Source organism: Arvicola amphibius, chromosome 14, assembly GCF_903992535.2.
Source record: "Arvicola amphibius chromosome 14, mArvAmp1.2, whole genome shotgun sequence".
In the NCBI taxonomy this organism is placed as follows: Eukaryota; Metazoa; Chordata; class Mammalia; order Rodentia; family Cricetidae; genus Arvicola; species Arvicola amphibius.
In genome coordinates this window covers 27,903,492-27,921,157 of record NC_052060.1, presented here as the reverse complement: position 1 = coordinate 27,921,157, position 17,666 = coordinate 27,903,492, and the positions used below count along the sequence as shown (strand labels likewise).

At 36.3% G+C, this 17,666-nt stretch overlaps 1 protein-coding gene across 1 annotated transcript in view; it reads right to left on the bottom strand.

Moving 5' to 3' along the window:
* The window catches only part of Dpyd (dihydropyrimidine dehydrogenase), a 780,348-nt gene that overhangs the window by 739,681 nt on the left and 23,001 nt on the right, over positions 1-17,666 (bottom strand). Inside the window, exon 2 of the mRNA XM_038311847.2 lies at positions 6,036-6,146. Coding sequence (XP_038167775.1) covers positions 6,036-6,146 — 111 coding nt within the window. The remainder of the gene's footprint in view (positions 1-6,035; positions 6,147-17,666) is intronic.

The window sequence follows — 17,666 nt, the reverse complement described above, 5'->3', positions numbered from 1 at the left end:
CACACCTACACTCCACTGCCAACTCCCTTACCAAACTCTTTATTATTTGTTATCCATCTTTCTGAATAGTCCCAGAGATCTCGCCTTCTATATTTCCCATTAAACCCATATCTTACACTAAATCCCAGAATCATCCAGCTCACAGCAAATTTACGTGACAATTAAAATCTATATATTGTTCTTCCTTTGAAATAGTATTGCAACTATTTATTAATGTCTGTGTTCTTAATCAGAATATGACAGATCCTTGGTAAGGCGTATGCTGCACTCATGTTTATTCTAACTGATGAATGACAGAATGCCTAGCCTATTCTAATGGGTAATAAATAGAAAAACACACACACAAGGAAAAACATCTATGTCCAAAACTAAAAATTCCTTATTCATTTTCATTGTCTATAAAGAAAGGTCAGTGGCTGATTTTTATCACTTCATGTAAAGAAGCTCTCTTGCCATATTACATGGTTTCAATGTTTAGTTCTATGTTAGTCAGGCTTCCTGGGCCTCCTTGTATATGGTTCTCCATCTAGGAGTGGAGATAAAATATAATGCCTACCACAAAGTGATTGTGAAGGTTAAAAAGCAATAATTTAGACATAGGACCTGAGATAACAAACTTTAAATGCACATTAAATTTTCACCATCGTTTTTAGATGTGAGTACCTACTATGTGTCGCAAATTTGAATAAATTCACTAAGATTCTGAAAACAAATGACTCCCTGCACTTAACCATGCTTCATTTTTTTTCCACCTGGGCTAAAATTTATGATTCACAATATTTTCTGATCTTCAAAAATTGCTCATGGAAAAGGACTGCAAAATATTTATGTAATTAGGACAGTTAAACATTTTCAAAATGTCAAAAATAAACAGTGGTTATGGAACACCTGTTTCAAAGATATTGGGAATAACTGCTTTGTGCTTCATTTCCCAGACCAAACATATTTGCCAGACTACATTCCCTATGTAATTCAGAATTTCCAATTAGTAATAGAAAGCTAGTAAGCTGCCAAAGAGTGAAATTCTTGGGCAAAAAAAAAAAAAAATTCAAAATGGTCATCCTTGGGACAAAACAACTCCTGTACTCCTAGAAGCCAATTATCTGCTTGTTAAAACAAAATTAGAGTCTGTCTTTAAAAAATACAATATTTTTGTAGATTTTTTTCATCACTCAGTAGCATTCGATATGGCACCTGAAAGCATGAATGTTTCAGGCATCAGTTAAGAGAGTAGAAAGATGGAGGAAAGTTAGGTAGGGAATGAGGACTACACAAAACCTCCCTAAACCGTTATCTGGGATTTCAAAGAAACCCATGTATGACCTGGATATGCCCTGTGATTGGTCAGTGACTTTCTGACAGAAGGCTGACCATAGTCAAACCAATGCTCAAGTCTTCATTCTGCCTGTCTTCTGGGATTACGTCAGAAGCAACACAATCCACACCTTCTGGAACTTCTAAAGTATGTCAGTTTCCATGAATACATTTGTATTTTTTTTCTTTTTAAAGAGTTATTTATTTATTATGTATATGTTTTTCTATCTGCATATTTCCTTGCAGGCAAGAAGAGGACATCCGATCTCATTACACATGGTTATGACCCGCCATATAGTTGCTGGGAATTGAACTCAGGACCTCTGGAAGATTGTGTTGCTTCTGACGTTATCCCAGAGGACAGACAGAATGAAGACTTGAGCATTGGTTTGATTATGGTCAACCTTCTGTCAGAAAGCTCTTAACATCTGAACCATCTCTCTAGCCCCAATTTGGCTTTTCTAAGAATGTGAGGTGAAATACTGGTAAGGACATGAGTAATTTGAATGAGTCTAAGTAAATATTTATTTTTCAGCCTAGATATCATCATGAATAAACTAAAGGAAGTAATCTGAGGGATCCACATTCCTCAGAAATCAAACGCAGCAACAAGACATCCACAAAGAACTGCCAATCACTGCAACACGAGAGAATATGTAATTCCAATGTCCAGTCTCTTAAGAATTAGGAAAAGAACAGTTTTGTTCATTTGTTCATTCAAACATTCATTCAATAGCTATATGGTAAGTCCCTGCTATGTTCCAAGTGCCATTCAAGAAGCTGGGGTCAAGGTAAGAAGAAAAGCAAGACAAGTGAAATATAAAAATAGTTGCTCTGATGGGCTTTAGAGATTCACAGGCAAAAGGAAGACAATAAGAAACTAGGAGCAAAAGGGGTGTACCACTAGCAATTCCTGAGAAGAAAAGCCAAACAAGAAAATACCCCCCCCCCCAAAAAAATAAAACAGGTAAAGAGCAGGCAGAATTTGACATAAGGGTTTCTGGAGGCAGCTTTACTGAGATGATTGATCAGCAAAGGAAATTCTGCAAGTTACAAGAGAACAGGAAAAGCCCTGGCAGATTGTCAGCAAAGAACTTTTAAAGTAGACCTCAGCTGTGTTAATTCTTAAAAATAGACTCCACTTGGAAAGGGGATAGTACTGAAACTAGTCTCAAGGCCACTAGAGACACCTAAAGGAGTGGTGAGGAGGACATCATATACTCTTGGTATTTTATTCTAGCAGAAAAGGTAAAGGCAGAAATTCTGGGGAACAGAATTTCAGGGGCAAGCTAGTAATTTCATAATTTGACCATCAGCATTTTCCATTTGAGATACCTGTCAGGTCTGTGAGAAGAGTATTCAGTGAGCCCTTGCTTATCACGGCAGAGATGGAAAGATTGGCTAGAGATCAAAATATAGGAATTATCTGACTGAAGATGCTACTAAAACAGAGAGGGGATGATTCAATTAATAACATAGTTTTGAAAAAAACAGGAGAGAAAGGGAAAGAGGGTAGAAGAAGGGGAGAGAAATACACATATCACAGAGAAGAGGAGAAAGAGGGTGGAAAAAGGGAGAGATTATGAGAGAAGCAGTCTTCCAGTAAACAGAAATCGAAGAGCTGTAGCAACACTGTGCATGAGGCCCTGAAATAGAAACTTCAGCACTGATACATAATTTTCCTAGAGGCAAAACTGGATTTGGGATTGGACATATGTCCTTATTAATTGAGTTTTCTACAGGAAAACCACAGGGAGAGGAAGAATGAAGGAGGAAAAGGCAGAGCCAAGATGTATCCATGATATTGCGTAGTCACAACCGGAACTAGAAGGCTCTGCAATGTCCTCCTGGAGGCAAGGAGTAGAGCCAACTTTAAGAAGAAGTCTATGCTGGGTGTGGTAGTGCACAGATTAAGAAGAGTACATTGAAGGTTGAAGTAGGTGGGTCTTGGGGAGTTCAAGGTCAGTCTAGTCAACATGTCAAATTCTAGAATCTTTCCTTGGCCTCTGACACACCCCAGTAGAAACAATGGGGCATCTCACAGTCCCAAGACAAGGTGGGAGTCCAGGTTATCCACTTGCCCCATAAGTGAGCCTTGTAAAGGGACTCCTCTTTTCCTATATCTTCTTGTGTTGGGCTAGAGTAGGTATTGCCTCTCTGAGTGCTATCTGTCTTACTGACTCCCCGTGACTAGAGAAAACAGAGTTCTGTTGGTGTTACCAAAGGTACAGACAGACTAGAAAGTAACAATCAAATCACATACTTTGATAACAATTTCATGCAATTCTTTACATCAGCACAGAGAGGATACTAATGCAGGAGAAGAGAGGCTTATTCAGATAGTGAACTGAGAATCAACTTGAACCATAGGTCCTGATCGCCTTACAGGAATGAATTTCACTGCGGCTCTCTCTCATTCTATGGGAGTCACTAGAGTTTGTACAGTGATCTACATCTGCAGCAGATCTTGTACAATGGATTATTATTTTTACATAGATTGGAAGCTTTTAACTTATTGTACCATTTATATTTACTCACTATATAAAATATAAAATAGACAAATGTCAAGAACACAAAGATAACCACCATTAATAACTGTATGGACATTTTTATTCATTGTGGATGTGCACAAAGACATGGTTGTATATAAGTACACAGAATTGCAATTAGATAAAGAGATATTTAATGTGCTCTGCATGTAATGTAGATTGTGACTGTTTAATCCAGTGTATTAAGTATTTAAAAATAATTTTAATGGTCATACAATTTAACACTGAATATATTTACTTTAATTTAGTTAACCAAGACTCAGTATTTAGAATTCAGAGGATTTTCTTCTACATTTTTTTCTCTTCTGAATAAATAATGCCTAGAATAATCCTCTTTCTACATAATTAATGTTTACCTAATTCTTAATTCTTTCCATAGGACATATTACTGTAAGATGAATTACTGAGTGTGTTTGATAACTTTAAAGTTATTGTTATAGGTTGAATTGTGTCTCTGTAAAATGTATATGTTGAAATACTAATCCTTAGTACCTAAAAATGTAGTTACTTAAAGACAGAATTTAAAGCAGTAAACAGATTAAAACAAGCTAGTAGAACAGTCAGACTACATGAAAACAGAAATCACTGAAAACAGGAAGTAGACACCATTGATAAGACAAGCAGGAAGGTCTGAGCAGGATTCAACTCGGTGAACACATTCATCACCATCTCCAAAATGGTGATCTTCATGACTCAAGCTACCCTACAATGATGTTTTGAAATTATAGCTCCATCACATAACACAAATATTAATGAATATTCTCAAGTATATTGTGAGATTGCTTTTCTACAAATTAAAACAATAAATACTTGGTCAAAAAAGCATCTCAATACTACCTTTGTCAGTTACATATTTTAGAAGATATGAAATAAGAGACTGTATGTATGAGACCACATCAGGAATAGTGATCATTTTCCTAAGACAGTAGTGATAATAACTATTGTAATAGAGAAAAACTTCTATTTCTAAATAGAACCTGGACCAAAGCATGCTAGATTGTTTATGAATGAAAAGCCCTAGGGAAGGCATCTGATGTCTTTGGATCATAGCTCTCACATATTGGAAATGAGAGAGTTATCCTTGATAGACTTTAACAGGTAGTTTGAAAACTATACCATTCTGCTTCCATTGCTCTTCAATTGTTGCCATCATTATACAAGATCACAATATGTCCTCACACAATCCAGTATGAGCTACCCTGGTGTTCTTTCAAAGACCCGAACTGGAAATGTCCTGGTAGAGAACAGAGCTCCTGGCAGTAGACCAGGAAAAACAGAATCCCAAATTCATGGCTGCAGCTGACTGGGAGATCTGTTCGTGTGATAGTCTGCCTGTATTTTTGTTGCTTTCAAAACCGTCTTCAGAATGGCCCATGAAAGAAGGACATAACAATTGCTAAGCATATCCACAGGTGACTGTCCTCAAGTCCCAGTGGAAGGAGAACCAAGGAGGATGAAAATAATGTCATGTATCTTAGGCAACAGTATGTATGAAACATACAAGGAACAAACACCAAACAAGCTCCTGCTACAGTCTCAATAATTATCTTGGAAAAATCATTTTTGGGGGGAATTCCAGGAAAAAGGAATTCCTTTCCCATTTAAAACATTTGTAGCCCATAAAACAACATCTTCAAGATTGCCTTTGAGGTCACATCTAACATCCACTCATGACCTCACAGTCTGTGATCATGACATAGGCATGGATAAGAAAGATTCTAAGCTGAGTGTTGTGACTTAAGCTGCAATCTTAGGACTCAGGATGTGAGGATAAAAAGAATCACGTGATATGAGGCCAGTCTGGGTTACACAGTGATTCCTGGTCTCAAGCAGCAGATAAGAAGCTGGAAATGTAGGCTGTTTACGCTGGACGCTTGCTAGTCATATGTCCGCCAAGAACATATTGCACCTTCCACAGTGACACTGAACCTTATGACGCAGAAAGTCTTTCACCATGTCACCATTGCGCAAAACAATTTTAAGCTAAAGTTAATCAAATTTAGAAAAAATAAATATTTGGCTTGATACTATTTCCAAATATAAAATGTTTAAAGTATTTCAAAAGCACAGAAGTACTTTGAACATATTTAATTACATTTTGAATGATTCAAAAGACATTGTCCCATGTGTGGGGTCATGTTCAGCACTAAATCATGTATCAATGATACTTACAAAGCAATTCTTATCAGAATTTCTTTTCCAATGTTTCTTGTCTAGTTTCTTGGCCACAGTGGAACGCAGCGTTGCGTGAGCTTGTATTCGAGGATTTAAAGCCAGGATACTCTGAATACAAGAAAACACAATATACAAATATGAGTAACCATGTTGGTATTAAAATGAATCAAAATTGCATTTGCATTACCCTATTTCACTGAGAAACTCAGTTACAAGTGAAATCTCCCATGACACATGAGATAGAGAAAAAAGAAGTAGATGTAATCTAAACAAATTAGAAAATGATTCCAAGGTCACACAAAGATGTTCAAAAAATGAAGAAAAAGAATATTCGACTTAGACCGGGACCTGTGTAGGAATATCAAAAACAAGAATGCATATGGAAAAGCTAAGAAGAACCAAGGCTGTTAAGAACAAAAGCAAGCAAATAAATAAAACACCATTACTATAAATTGAGCTTATCTGGATAAAATGTGAACTTGGTAAATCCTAATCTCTTTTCTAATAATTCTCAAAAAAATTCTTGCCCAAGGGAAACACCTTAAAAAAAACCTCATACACCTAAGGCTCACGAAACATTGTAGAAGATAGAGTGGGAAGATTTAAAAGGCCAGAGGATCAGGGTGTGTGCCCTGAAGTTGTGTCTACTAGTAATGACAGAAGTTACAGCCTTAAAGCTTCACCAACCTGACTGCCTAAACATGGGCTGAACAAGGACAATAGGCATGCCAAAATGAAGAGAAGGAAAACCATGAGGTTCCAACCTTACACAAAGAACTGCAGGTAATTAAGGAAAGCTGATGGTGGGCAAAACAGTCGTCCCCCAAGGGAGAACACATGAATTAATTATCCAGTACTAAATGATCAGCACTGAAAACACACATACAAGTAACATTATACAGTTTGAGTAGGTTATATTTATGACTATATGTATATTCATATAAACATATGCATGTATGCCATATGCTCTGGTTAGGAAACGATTGAGGATGTCTCCAAAGGTTTATATGTTAGAGCGTTGGTCTCCAGTGTGATAACAATAAAGGGGTGGCTGGGCATTTAAGAAGTAGTGTCTGCTTGGGGGAATTCTCTGAAAGTTCTGGGTGGCTGCTGCACCGTGAGTTTTCTCCCTTTCACATACTTCTGTCATGCTGCCATCTGTCTAGATGTCATGGAGAGGAAAGAAGACCTGGGTTAGACCCCTTATACCACCAAAAGAAATGGCATAAACACAATAACCACAGCAAAAACAAGAAAGCACAGCAGCCTATAAAGCATAGATACTAATGGGGTTCTAAAAGCCACTGTGAACTGTGTACTGTCAGAATGGATTAAAAAAAGCAATACCCAACCATGCTGCTTTGTCATTAGGCAACACATTAACACACTGTAGACTCAATGATACAAATAACATGAAAGACTGACAGATTTTTTTAAACTGCCATGTAAATTATGACCTTATAAAAATATATATGGAAGTAGCCATACTAATTTCTGAACAAACTTGAAACAATAAGGCATTGCTAGATGTAAAGAAGGACATTTAATAACAGAAAAGTCTTACCCATTTGGAAGTTTGAATAATTCAAAACATATATGCACCAAAAAAATAAATAAATAAGGCAAGATACAAAACAAACCTGACAAAGTATAAGGGGAAACATATTGAAACAATAACAGTAGTCAATAATAATGTTCCATATTAAATAATAGCTAGAAAACTAGACTAAAAAGCAAGGAAAGAGTGGATTTGGACACAATCCTCTGTAGAAAATGAGCAGCCCAAGAGAGCAGAGCACACATTCTTCATGAGTATGTGCATGAAGCTTTCCAAAAAGGAATTATGCTAGAGTTAAAACAGCTTCTGTCTGTGGAGAAAGCTCAGTAGATAAAGCCTTTGGCTTGCAAGCATAAGGACCTGAGTTTGGATCCCTAGAAATTCACAGAAAGTCATACATAATAGCATGTGTCTAATTCCAGTGTTCCCATAGCAAGATGAGATATAGAGAAAGGAGAATTGCCAGAAGCTGAAGGTCAACTAGCCTAGTGTACACAGCTAGTTGTGTGAATAAAGGGAGACCCTGTCACAGAAGAGGCAGAAGGCAACAACTGACAGCTGAGGGTGTCCTCTGACCCCCACATGGACCGTATATGAATAGGCCTGCACCCACGAACATGAACGCCTACATAAAAACACACAGGTATACACATCACTTATACAGTCACATACACACACGCACTCAGACACACACACACACACACACACACACATCCTAGATAAACATTAACAAAGAATGTTCTCCAAACATAATGGAATGGAGTTAGGTAGTGACAACAAGAATAATGTGAGAGGACAGTCACCATAAATACAGTAATTTAAAAAACAGAAAATTCCACATATTGCATGCTTGCATTCTCATGAAATGTCCAGGATAGACAAATCTGCAGATCAGGGGTTGCCTAGGGCTGAGGGGAGGAAGAAGGGGAAAGTAACCACTAAAGCATGTGGTTTCTTTGTGGAGTGATGAAGCCTGGCTGTGTATTGGAAGCATAATTATGAATTAATTATAATAAAGTTAATAATAATAAAATACATTAATATATTAATATATTTAAAATGCTAAATCTTCTCTAGAAACTACAGGGAAACCCTGTCTTGAAAAAACGAAAAAAATAAAAATAAAATGCTAAATCTTTTCTCTTATATGGGAAGTGGCAGGATATGGTAACTATATCTTGATAAAGTTGTTATCAAAAATCAATAAATGCTGCATTCAACAAGTTTAACTGTACACTGTATTCATTTTAATTAACAACTTTGGGACTTGCTTTACTTGCATAAATGTCTTAGAATTATTTTAGTCATTCTCATAAATGACAGACATGAATATCTTTACTCTGCAGGTTAGTTTTCTGTGTATTCCAAATGGGACATTCACACTCAATCTAAATGATTATTCTTTGGAATAAAAAAAATTCCAAAGCAAATGTCCACTTAAGAAAATTCAAGAATCTCATTTTATAGAAAAGAATAAAGATAATTTCTTATAAATACAGTGCTTTGGCTTACCTTTTCAGATTTGAATCACAAGAGTACCATGCAATAATGTAAGTCAATAAAGGAAAGAATGAGTTTAAAGGTATTCTGGCCAACATTTATATCAAACAAAATAGGAATCATGCAAGAAATGTGGCTGTATTTATTTTACCTTTTACATCCTCAATCCATATTGTGATAAATGATTACGTTTATCTATGCTGGCATAGAAATGTAACTTTTGGAAATAAACATTCTGAATGTAATTTATTGGCTGCTTATCATGGTTACTTTTCTTTCACATAACACAAACATAAAGCATAACCTAGCATGAAAAATTGGGTTAACCTTTTATGAGAAGGCATTGAGTTGAATTCAATGGATCTTGGGTAAAAAGAAATTGGATTGTAGAGAATGGTTACCAAGGATTTGACTTAATAATTTCCCAGATGAAAAGTGATATAAAATAAGAATACAGGATATGAGTGGTTGAGAGCTGCTCAAAACAATTTTCCCAAACAAGACTTTTTAAAACCCAAAGTCAATATTATCAATAAGAAAGCAGCTGGCAGAATAATAAGGGAGAGTTCTAAATTACATTCTTCCTAAGAAATGACCAAAGTCAGGGCCCTACCAGGTCACAGGGTCCTCTCGCTGGATAAATTGAGCACTTTAAGGAGCCCATTAACCCTTTCAGATATCAAGTTATTGGCAATAGAAAGGGACTTTTCTCTTTTCAAAGAATCTGGCTTTAGGTTTTCCAGTCATTTTCAGAAGCATTATGAGAATGTCAGAAGCATTATGGTATTGTAATGGTGTGCATGGGGGCAGAAGAAAAATACCAATTTGAGAAAATTTGATGGCATGAATTTTGTTTGGTTTCAGAAAGGATTCAAGCAGATGCTGCATAAAATCTGCGTTATGTACTGTCACCCGGTTTCTGTGAACATTACAAATAGGGTTTTCAGAAGTCGTGCAACACATACTGCAAGTTTGTACCTGAGTTTTGTGCCTCAATCTAGAGAGCGTGAAGAGTAACCATTGACTGCAATCATACACCTTCTCTTCCTGGATGAAAACACTAATCCCTGGTTGTAAAATGTTGGACCTTGAGTATCATTTGGGAGCTCAAATTCCAGTTTCATGAAGTCATTTGGCCAAGTGTTCTTTCTAAAAAAATGTGCCAATGTTTACATGACCGTATTTATTCATTAAATATTGTACCATCAAGTTTTTCATCTTTCATAAAATTTGGATTACAAACAAATATTTTCTACCTCAACACTACTTATTCCTTGTTGTCATCCCAAACTATAAAAATGATACACATGTCCTCACATTTGGAGTATAGATGCTCAAGTTGATGAATTAAAACTGATCTTATTCAAATTATGATTAAATCTTATAATTAATGGCATACTCTGAGATTCCTATAGATCATTTCCATGTATGAGGCTAACAGTAAGCAAACAGCTAAAAGCATGCTGCTTTTACTTCTGTCTAACTAGTCATGCATACTTCATCTTGATTTCACAATGTATTTTTTTCCACTTGTACCTGAGGAAACACTACACTATTTTCACCTGAGCAAATTCTCTTAACTCACAGGCAAGGAGACAGGTCATCGGTTAATGCATTTATGTCCTAGCAAATTCTAGCGAATAGAAACCAACTTTTTGGTACTTACTTGCTGAGCTTCAGTGTCAGCCAATTACCGAACCATTTCCTACGTCTGTCATTACTCATAGGAGAGGGGGAGTTTAAAAAGAATCTCTCTGGCATTTACAAAGGAGTTTGTACATGGAGACGTTAGATAAGCCCAGAGATGGTATGGCCAGTTTTTTGCTCTATGGGAAACAGAGGGCAGAACAAGCTTCATTTGGTCCCCCAGGTCTACAAAAACAGATACAAGCAAGATTGGAGTCTGAAGGCTTTGGAAGATGCTGGCAATTAGTCCTGGCCAAGGACTCTCATGTGTTCATAGTCATCTTCTAAATGAACTCATAGGCATCACCTTAAGTTGAGCCACTTTTCCAGGTGATGTTAATAAACCAAAGTTGCCCTTTTTTCTTGACCTTTCCTACTAACTCCAATATTCCTTCTATGCACAGTGTCTAGCTCAATATTATTAATAAACAACAGATGAAGAAAGATTATATAAATATTCTAAATATTCCTGTTAAGAACTTACTTAACAATGTGTCTAGTGCTTTATGTTACACTTGGTCTTAGATTTTAATTCTTCTATTTTTGCTGGCTACTTAAACCAACGATGTCTCATTCTTTCACTGTTAAACAGTGATTAGTAATAGTATGCCTTGATTATTATGACCACATATGAAAATTACCTGGTGAGCAGTAAGTTCCTATTCCACATTGAATTTTAGTTGTATGAGTAGGTTTTAGTTATTACTCAGCTAATGGGTATTTGTGTTTCTAAAAGTAAATTGTGAATATTTACATGTGGATTTGTTTTAAAAATATAGAAACATGCAAAAAGACAAAGGCAACAGGCAAAAGGGAAACCATAAATAAGAATGACAAGAGGTGAGGTACCTCAAATGAAATCAAACTGATCATGGGTTCCTGAATTTATCATAGCTCCCTGACCTGCAACTGCAAAGGCAGATTGCCTACAAATGCCAATATGCTCTTTGCAAATTAGTATGGCACAATTGAAGTGTCATGAAATTCAAATATACATTTGAACACCCATGGAACAATGCAGATAATGTCTGTAAAACATAGAACTGTACATAGCTAATGAACTTTGGGCTAGACATGTTAGGCTGAATTTACATTACATTTCCATTCTGGGAAAGACAAGTCGGGTGAGAAAAATGATGAATTTGCAAACATTACAAAACTCATCAACTGGAAACGCATGAACAATTTCAGGATGCTAGTCACATCACCTGGGAAATTCAATTCATTTCCGTTGAACAAATAGTTAACCTAAGTAAAATAGTTCACACCTCTTAAAACAACACATCTATCATGCTTCTGTGCAACTAAGCAATCTGGGTTCTATCACTTGAGTCTCGAGTCTATCTTTGCCAAAATTCACAGGGTTTTTTAGTTTATAAAGTAAATGCCACTCAATAGACTGACTTTTAAAAGGTTCATTTTCTTTTTAAAGGACTGAAAACTCATAAGAGGGACATGGACACACATAAACATATATATGCAAACATGCTAACATATGTGATATTAACCTGTGAGTCTTCCTTTTGCTTCCCTTGGTACGAAATTCTGTACCCAAATCTCACACCGATTAGGCAACCACTTGCCACTGAGCCAGATCCCAATTCATTGACCACACAATTCCTGTAGGATCAGAGCAGGATGATGGTATCTCATGTAGACACTGGTTCCTTTCATTAAAATACAGCCCCTGAATACCATAGACTGGGTGACTTAAGCAGCAAACATTTCGTTCTCACAATCTTAGGGACAGAATAGCCCACGGTCAATTTTGTGCTCAATTTGGTCCTTAGTGAACATCCTTCTGCTGGCCTATAGATTACTACCCTTGCCTTCTATCTCTTTGTGAAGAGAGTGAGAGCAAGTCCTCCACAGGCTTTTCTCATAAAAGCATTAATGGCATTATAAAAGTCCCACCCTAATGAGCTTAAATAGCCCTAACTCACTTTGAAAGGTTCCATCTCCTAATACTACACACTGGGAACTAGGCTCTAACACATGAGCGCTAGTGGTATACAATTAGTCTCTAACAGACGCAGAAAAGACTCTATCATGTGTGGAGCTATTAAAACACAGTTCACATTGTATTTCAGCACAGACAATAGTGTCTTAATATTTCAGATGGAAGCATATCAACTCCAGACTTTCTCTGTACCAAGAAGAAACTTCAGAACCAAAGCGGTGAGCATTTTATAGTACTGCTTACATTTACAAAAAGAAAAGAAAAACAATATTACCAAAGAATTTAACACCAGTTATTCTATTTCTTTTATTCTTTATGCAGTTTAAAGAACAAAACATTAAGAATATACTACGACATTGTGCTAGCTGGGCTTTTTTACATTTGTGAATTAAAAATAACATATCACGGGAAAGCATTCATAAAGGATATTAAAAGTGTATAAAAGAAAAGAACACATATTACAGTATACTGACTGGATCACAAGACCCAGAGCCATTTGAATACAGGAGGTAAAAGTATATCAACATACTAAAAAATAAAACACCACCAGTCAACAAATAATAAAGCTGGAAGAAAAGATGCAGAGACCAAGGACAAAGCAAGATCTGAGTAAAGTTTATGGTTTTAAAAATTAAGTAAACTGAATGTGTAACTTATTTCTCAGATTCAAAAATTAATAATAAATCATATATTGACTAATTGTGCGCCAACTATAGGACTAACTGCCCAAAGGAAACATATGAAATAGCAAGCACTTTGCATTACAATAAGAACTACAGCGATCAAAGGTGATTTTTCTTTTTCACATTTTATTAACTGAAGGAAAATCACAAGGAATGGGCTCTGAGAAGGACGTTAGTATGGGAAGGTGGGGAGCTAGACTCTTCGAAATAAAAGCTATGAAATCATACAGTGTCGTGTTGTTCTTCTGGATCTGGAAAAGCATTCTCATTTCAATCTTGTATCCAGAAGCTTGCTCTGTTTGGTTTCTCTAGCATTAAAGTCCTCTCTCTCTCTCTCTCTCTCTCTCTCTCTCTCTCTCTCTCTCTCTCTCTCTCTTCCTTCTTCACTTCTCTCTTTTATTTTCCTTTCTTTTTTCTTGGGTATACATATGTGAGCACACGTAAACATGAACCTGCATATGTGTGCATGCACATGTGGAGGTTTGAAGGCAATGTCATATGTTTTTCAAATCCACTTCTCTCCTTAGCTTTTGAGGCAGGATCTCTCATTAAACCCATGGTTTGTAGGTTCTGGCAGATTGAATTAAGGTTTTTATATTTATTTCATGATCCCTTTAACAAATGAGTCACGTCACTACCCCAAGACCTTGCTTTCTTACTCTGTCTTTACTGCTGTAAATTCTCTACTCAGCTAGGTAACAATAAAGGGCTCTTGGATCTTCTCTAATTCAGTCAGCCATTGTAATGTACTGTCATATAAACTATCTGCATGCATGGTTTATCATGACTTAAATTCATCTGAATCAAAAATATCCATGCACTGTCTTTCCTTACAAAATCTCACAGCACCTCCATATCTCCCTCTCTCTCATCAAAAATATCACACTTTTCCCTGTGAGCATTCACACAGAGACTAGTCTACATGGATTCTCCTTTGCTTATTCATCTCGCGCATGCCTGTTCATGTCTGTCACATGCGGTTGGGCCTTTGGTATTACTACCTCAGCATATACAAGATCCTTTTGAGGCTACCTAGATTATACTATGATCAAACTCTCCATGTTAGACTACTTGTTACTTGCTCCAGGCATAAAATTTTAATTCCAAACCTTTGCTTGCATCACCAGGAAGCAGTTGCTTTATTTACATTACACTGAACACCTAAGTTCTAACGAAAAACCATTTCTCCCAAAACTTAAAAATCAGCCTTCGCTCTGCTATGTTACACCCACGAGTCTCAAAAGAAACAGTGCTATTTGCTACTCCTTCCACACAGGATAGGATATCATATGAGTATGTTTTTCACCATCAGACTAGCCAGTGAAACACAAAAGCAAGCATTTGTGATTGTAATATCCATCATCTATCTATCTATCTATCTATCTATCTATCTATCTATCTATCTATCTATCTATCATCTATCTATCTATCATCTATCTATCTATCTATCTATCATCTATCTATCTATCATCTATCTATCATCTATCTATCTATCAGCTATCTATCTATCTATCTATCTATCATCTATCTATCTATCAATCATCTATCTATCTATCTATCTATCATCTATCTATCGTCTATCTATCATCTATCTATCTATCTATCTATCTATCTATCATCTATCTGTGTGTGTGTTCAAAAATAAATATGTATACATACATACACATTAACAAGATAAAAATCCTTAGCAAAAAAAAAATCTGAAAGGAAAATCTCCTGCTGGAAGGTAAAAGGACATTCCCAGTAGAAAGACAAACAGAATCCGGTTTTCCTTTTGCTGTCATTCTCTCCTTCTCTTTCAGAAGACAAAGGAGACAACATTCACAACTTGTCAGCAGTTACAAAGGTTTCAAGCCTGGTAATGATTAACAGCCCTGTGAAAGGAGGGAGGTCCCTTGGTCTTACTTTCCTGCCAAGGGGTAATCAGCAGCTCACTTGCTGAAGCAGCAAAACCAAGCTGTTCCAAAATCAACTCTTTCAAATGGGAAAGTCAAGACAACACCACACTTACTGACTCTTTGATGTTCTAGAGTGGACGTTTCGAATTTCAGTATACAAGGCATAAAAAACAAGGCCCCAGTGCAAGAGAAGCTGGAAACCACTGGAGAGACAAGGCTGTACTGAAAATAAAAGGAAGTCAAGCATGGTCACTGACTAAGCATAGGAGCTGCACGAGCAAAGTCAGTCTAGGAAACAGCTTGTGCCCCATTGCACCATTAAAACTTCAAAAGTTGATCCTCTACAAAGATATCCTGTGCAAGAAAGAGAATTTATCATTAGTAGCAAGGAAACTACAGAAAATACCCAATGCCTCACAGGGAGAGATCTATTTGTAACAGGAAAATATGTGATATATATATGTTTTATATATATATATATATATATATATATATATATATATATATAACATATATATATCATGGGTTAAAAAAATTGCTGATATATAAAATGTTCTTGTCCTATAAGGAAATCATATCTAGGATTGAAACTAGGTCTATTAGAAATTGATACTTTACTGTAGGAAATAACATTAAAATGACACAAAATTCATGCATATAATTAATTACTCTGCCACTTTTACTCTCCTAATTAAAGAACGATAACTTGGCTTCTTTATTGTCACTTTTTTCAATAAGTAAAGAGAATAGATCCCCTCAGACTCAGTGCAAGCATTGCATGTGTGTCTCTGTGTGTGTGTGTCTATATCTGTTTCTGTGTGTGTCTGTGTCTATGTGTGTGTCTGTGAGCCAGTGTGTGTGTGTTTCTGTGTCTCTGTGTGTGAATATACCAATGGGTTTACTGGGTTTATTTTAAGACAGGTAACTTACAATAGAGTGAGTGATCCTCAAAGTCTGCATCGCCAGAAAGCTCTAACCAATCAAGAAAGAAAACCTCTTGGGAGCTGCATCATGGAGTAGTAGAGTACCCAGTAGTGTCTATGTAAAAGGTAATATTAACTAGGGGAAAACATGGAGTGTGAAGTCACAATTATTCAAAAAAATAACCTAGTAATTCCAGTTCAAAGGCATACATATTTAACATAAAATAACTTAACACCTAAAACAATATATAAAGTAATAATGACCTCATTCTTGGTTATTATTTGTAATTGAATACTAATACACCTAACCCAAACTCAGAGAATGGAATTAACCCTTCAAATATTCTTTTGGCTCCCAATATTTAATTAGTATAGAAACATACTCCAGAGTTTATTGGGTTATTTCTCTTAATTCAGGAAGTGTCACAAACACTCATTGGCCTGCCATCTAAAGTGAGAAACCTTGTACCAAAATGTTGTGGGTTTTTCTTTGTCCCATCAGCCAGCTTCCAAATCATGACACGGAAATTTATTATTTATTATGAAAGCTAGGCCTATAGCTTAGATTTGTTTCTAACTAGCTCCTATAACTTGAATCACCCTATTTTTCTTAATATAGTTCTTTTACATGGCTCAGTTACCTTTGCTTTGCAATGTCCTTGCTGATTGCTCTGCATCCTGGCATTTCCACCTTTCTTCCCAATGTCCTATTTGCCTGGAAACCCTGTCTAGCTACTGGCCAGTCATATTTTTATTAAACCAATCAGAGTGACTTATTTTTACAGAGTATAATAAAATATCTCACAACATTATAAAGATGCCAGCATCCCCAGGCAACAAGAAGGAGTCTAGAGAATACAACTCCCACAATCCTAAGAGGTGGAGTGAGTGATTATTTTGGTCATTTGGAGGGTTATTGATGTTTGCCATTGTTAGGGGATTGGTTACAAATTGTTATTGGTCATGGTCAGAAAAAAAACTGAACAAAAAGATCAGATTCAGGGATCTCTTTCTGAAGAGAAACAGGGGAGTATATTATAGAAATGATGAGTTAAAGGGGTGGGTTGTTTAGTCAGCTAGTGAACAACCACTAGTCTCAAATATTTTACATTGATGTAGATTTTAACAAATTTAAAGTTATATATATATACACACATATATATGCCTCAATTGCTGGGTTCTTCCTACTACTTATTCTATCTCCTCGCCAGCCTCACCTATCCCTCTACTGCTTGGCTATAGGCAGTTCAGCTTTTTAATAGATCACTAAGGAGCCTTAAAGCCTAAAGGTGAAAGGTATTCAACACATCTTTACATAGTTAACGTAGCTCTGAACCAAAACACTGTGCTTCATAATGGATAGGTGCTACTGCTGTCTTGGAACTGTCTTTTCATCCACAATGCCCACTCTGCCTTTGAA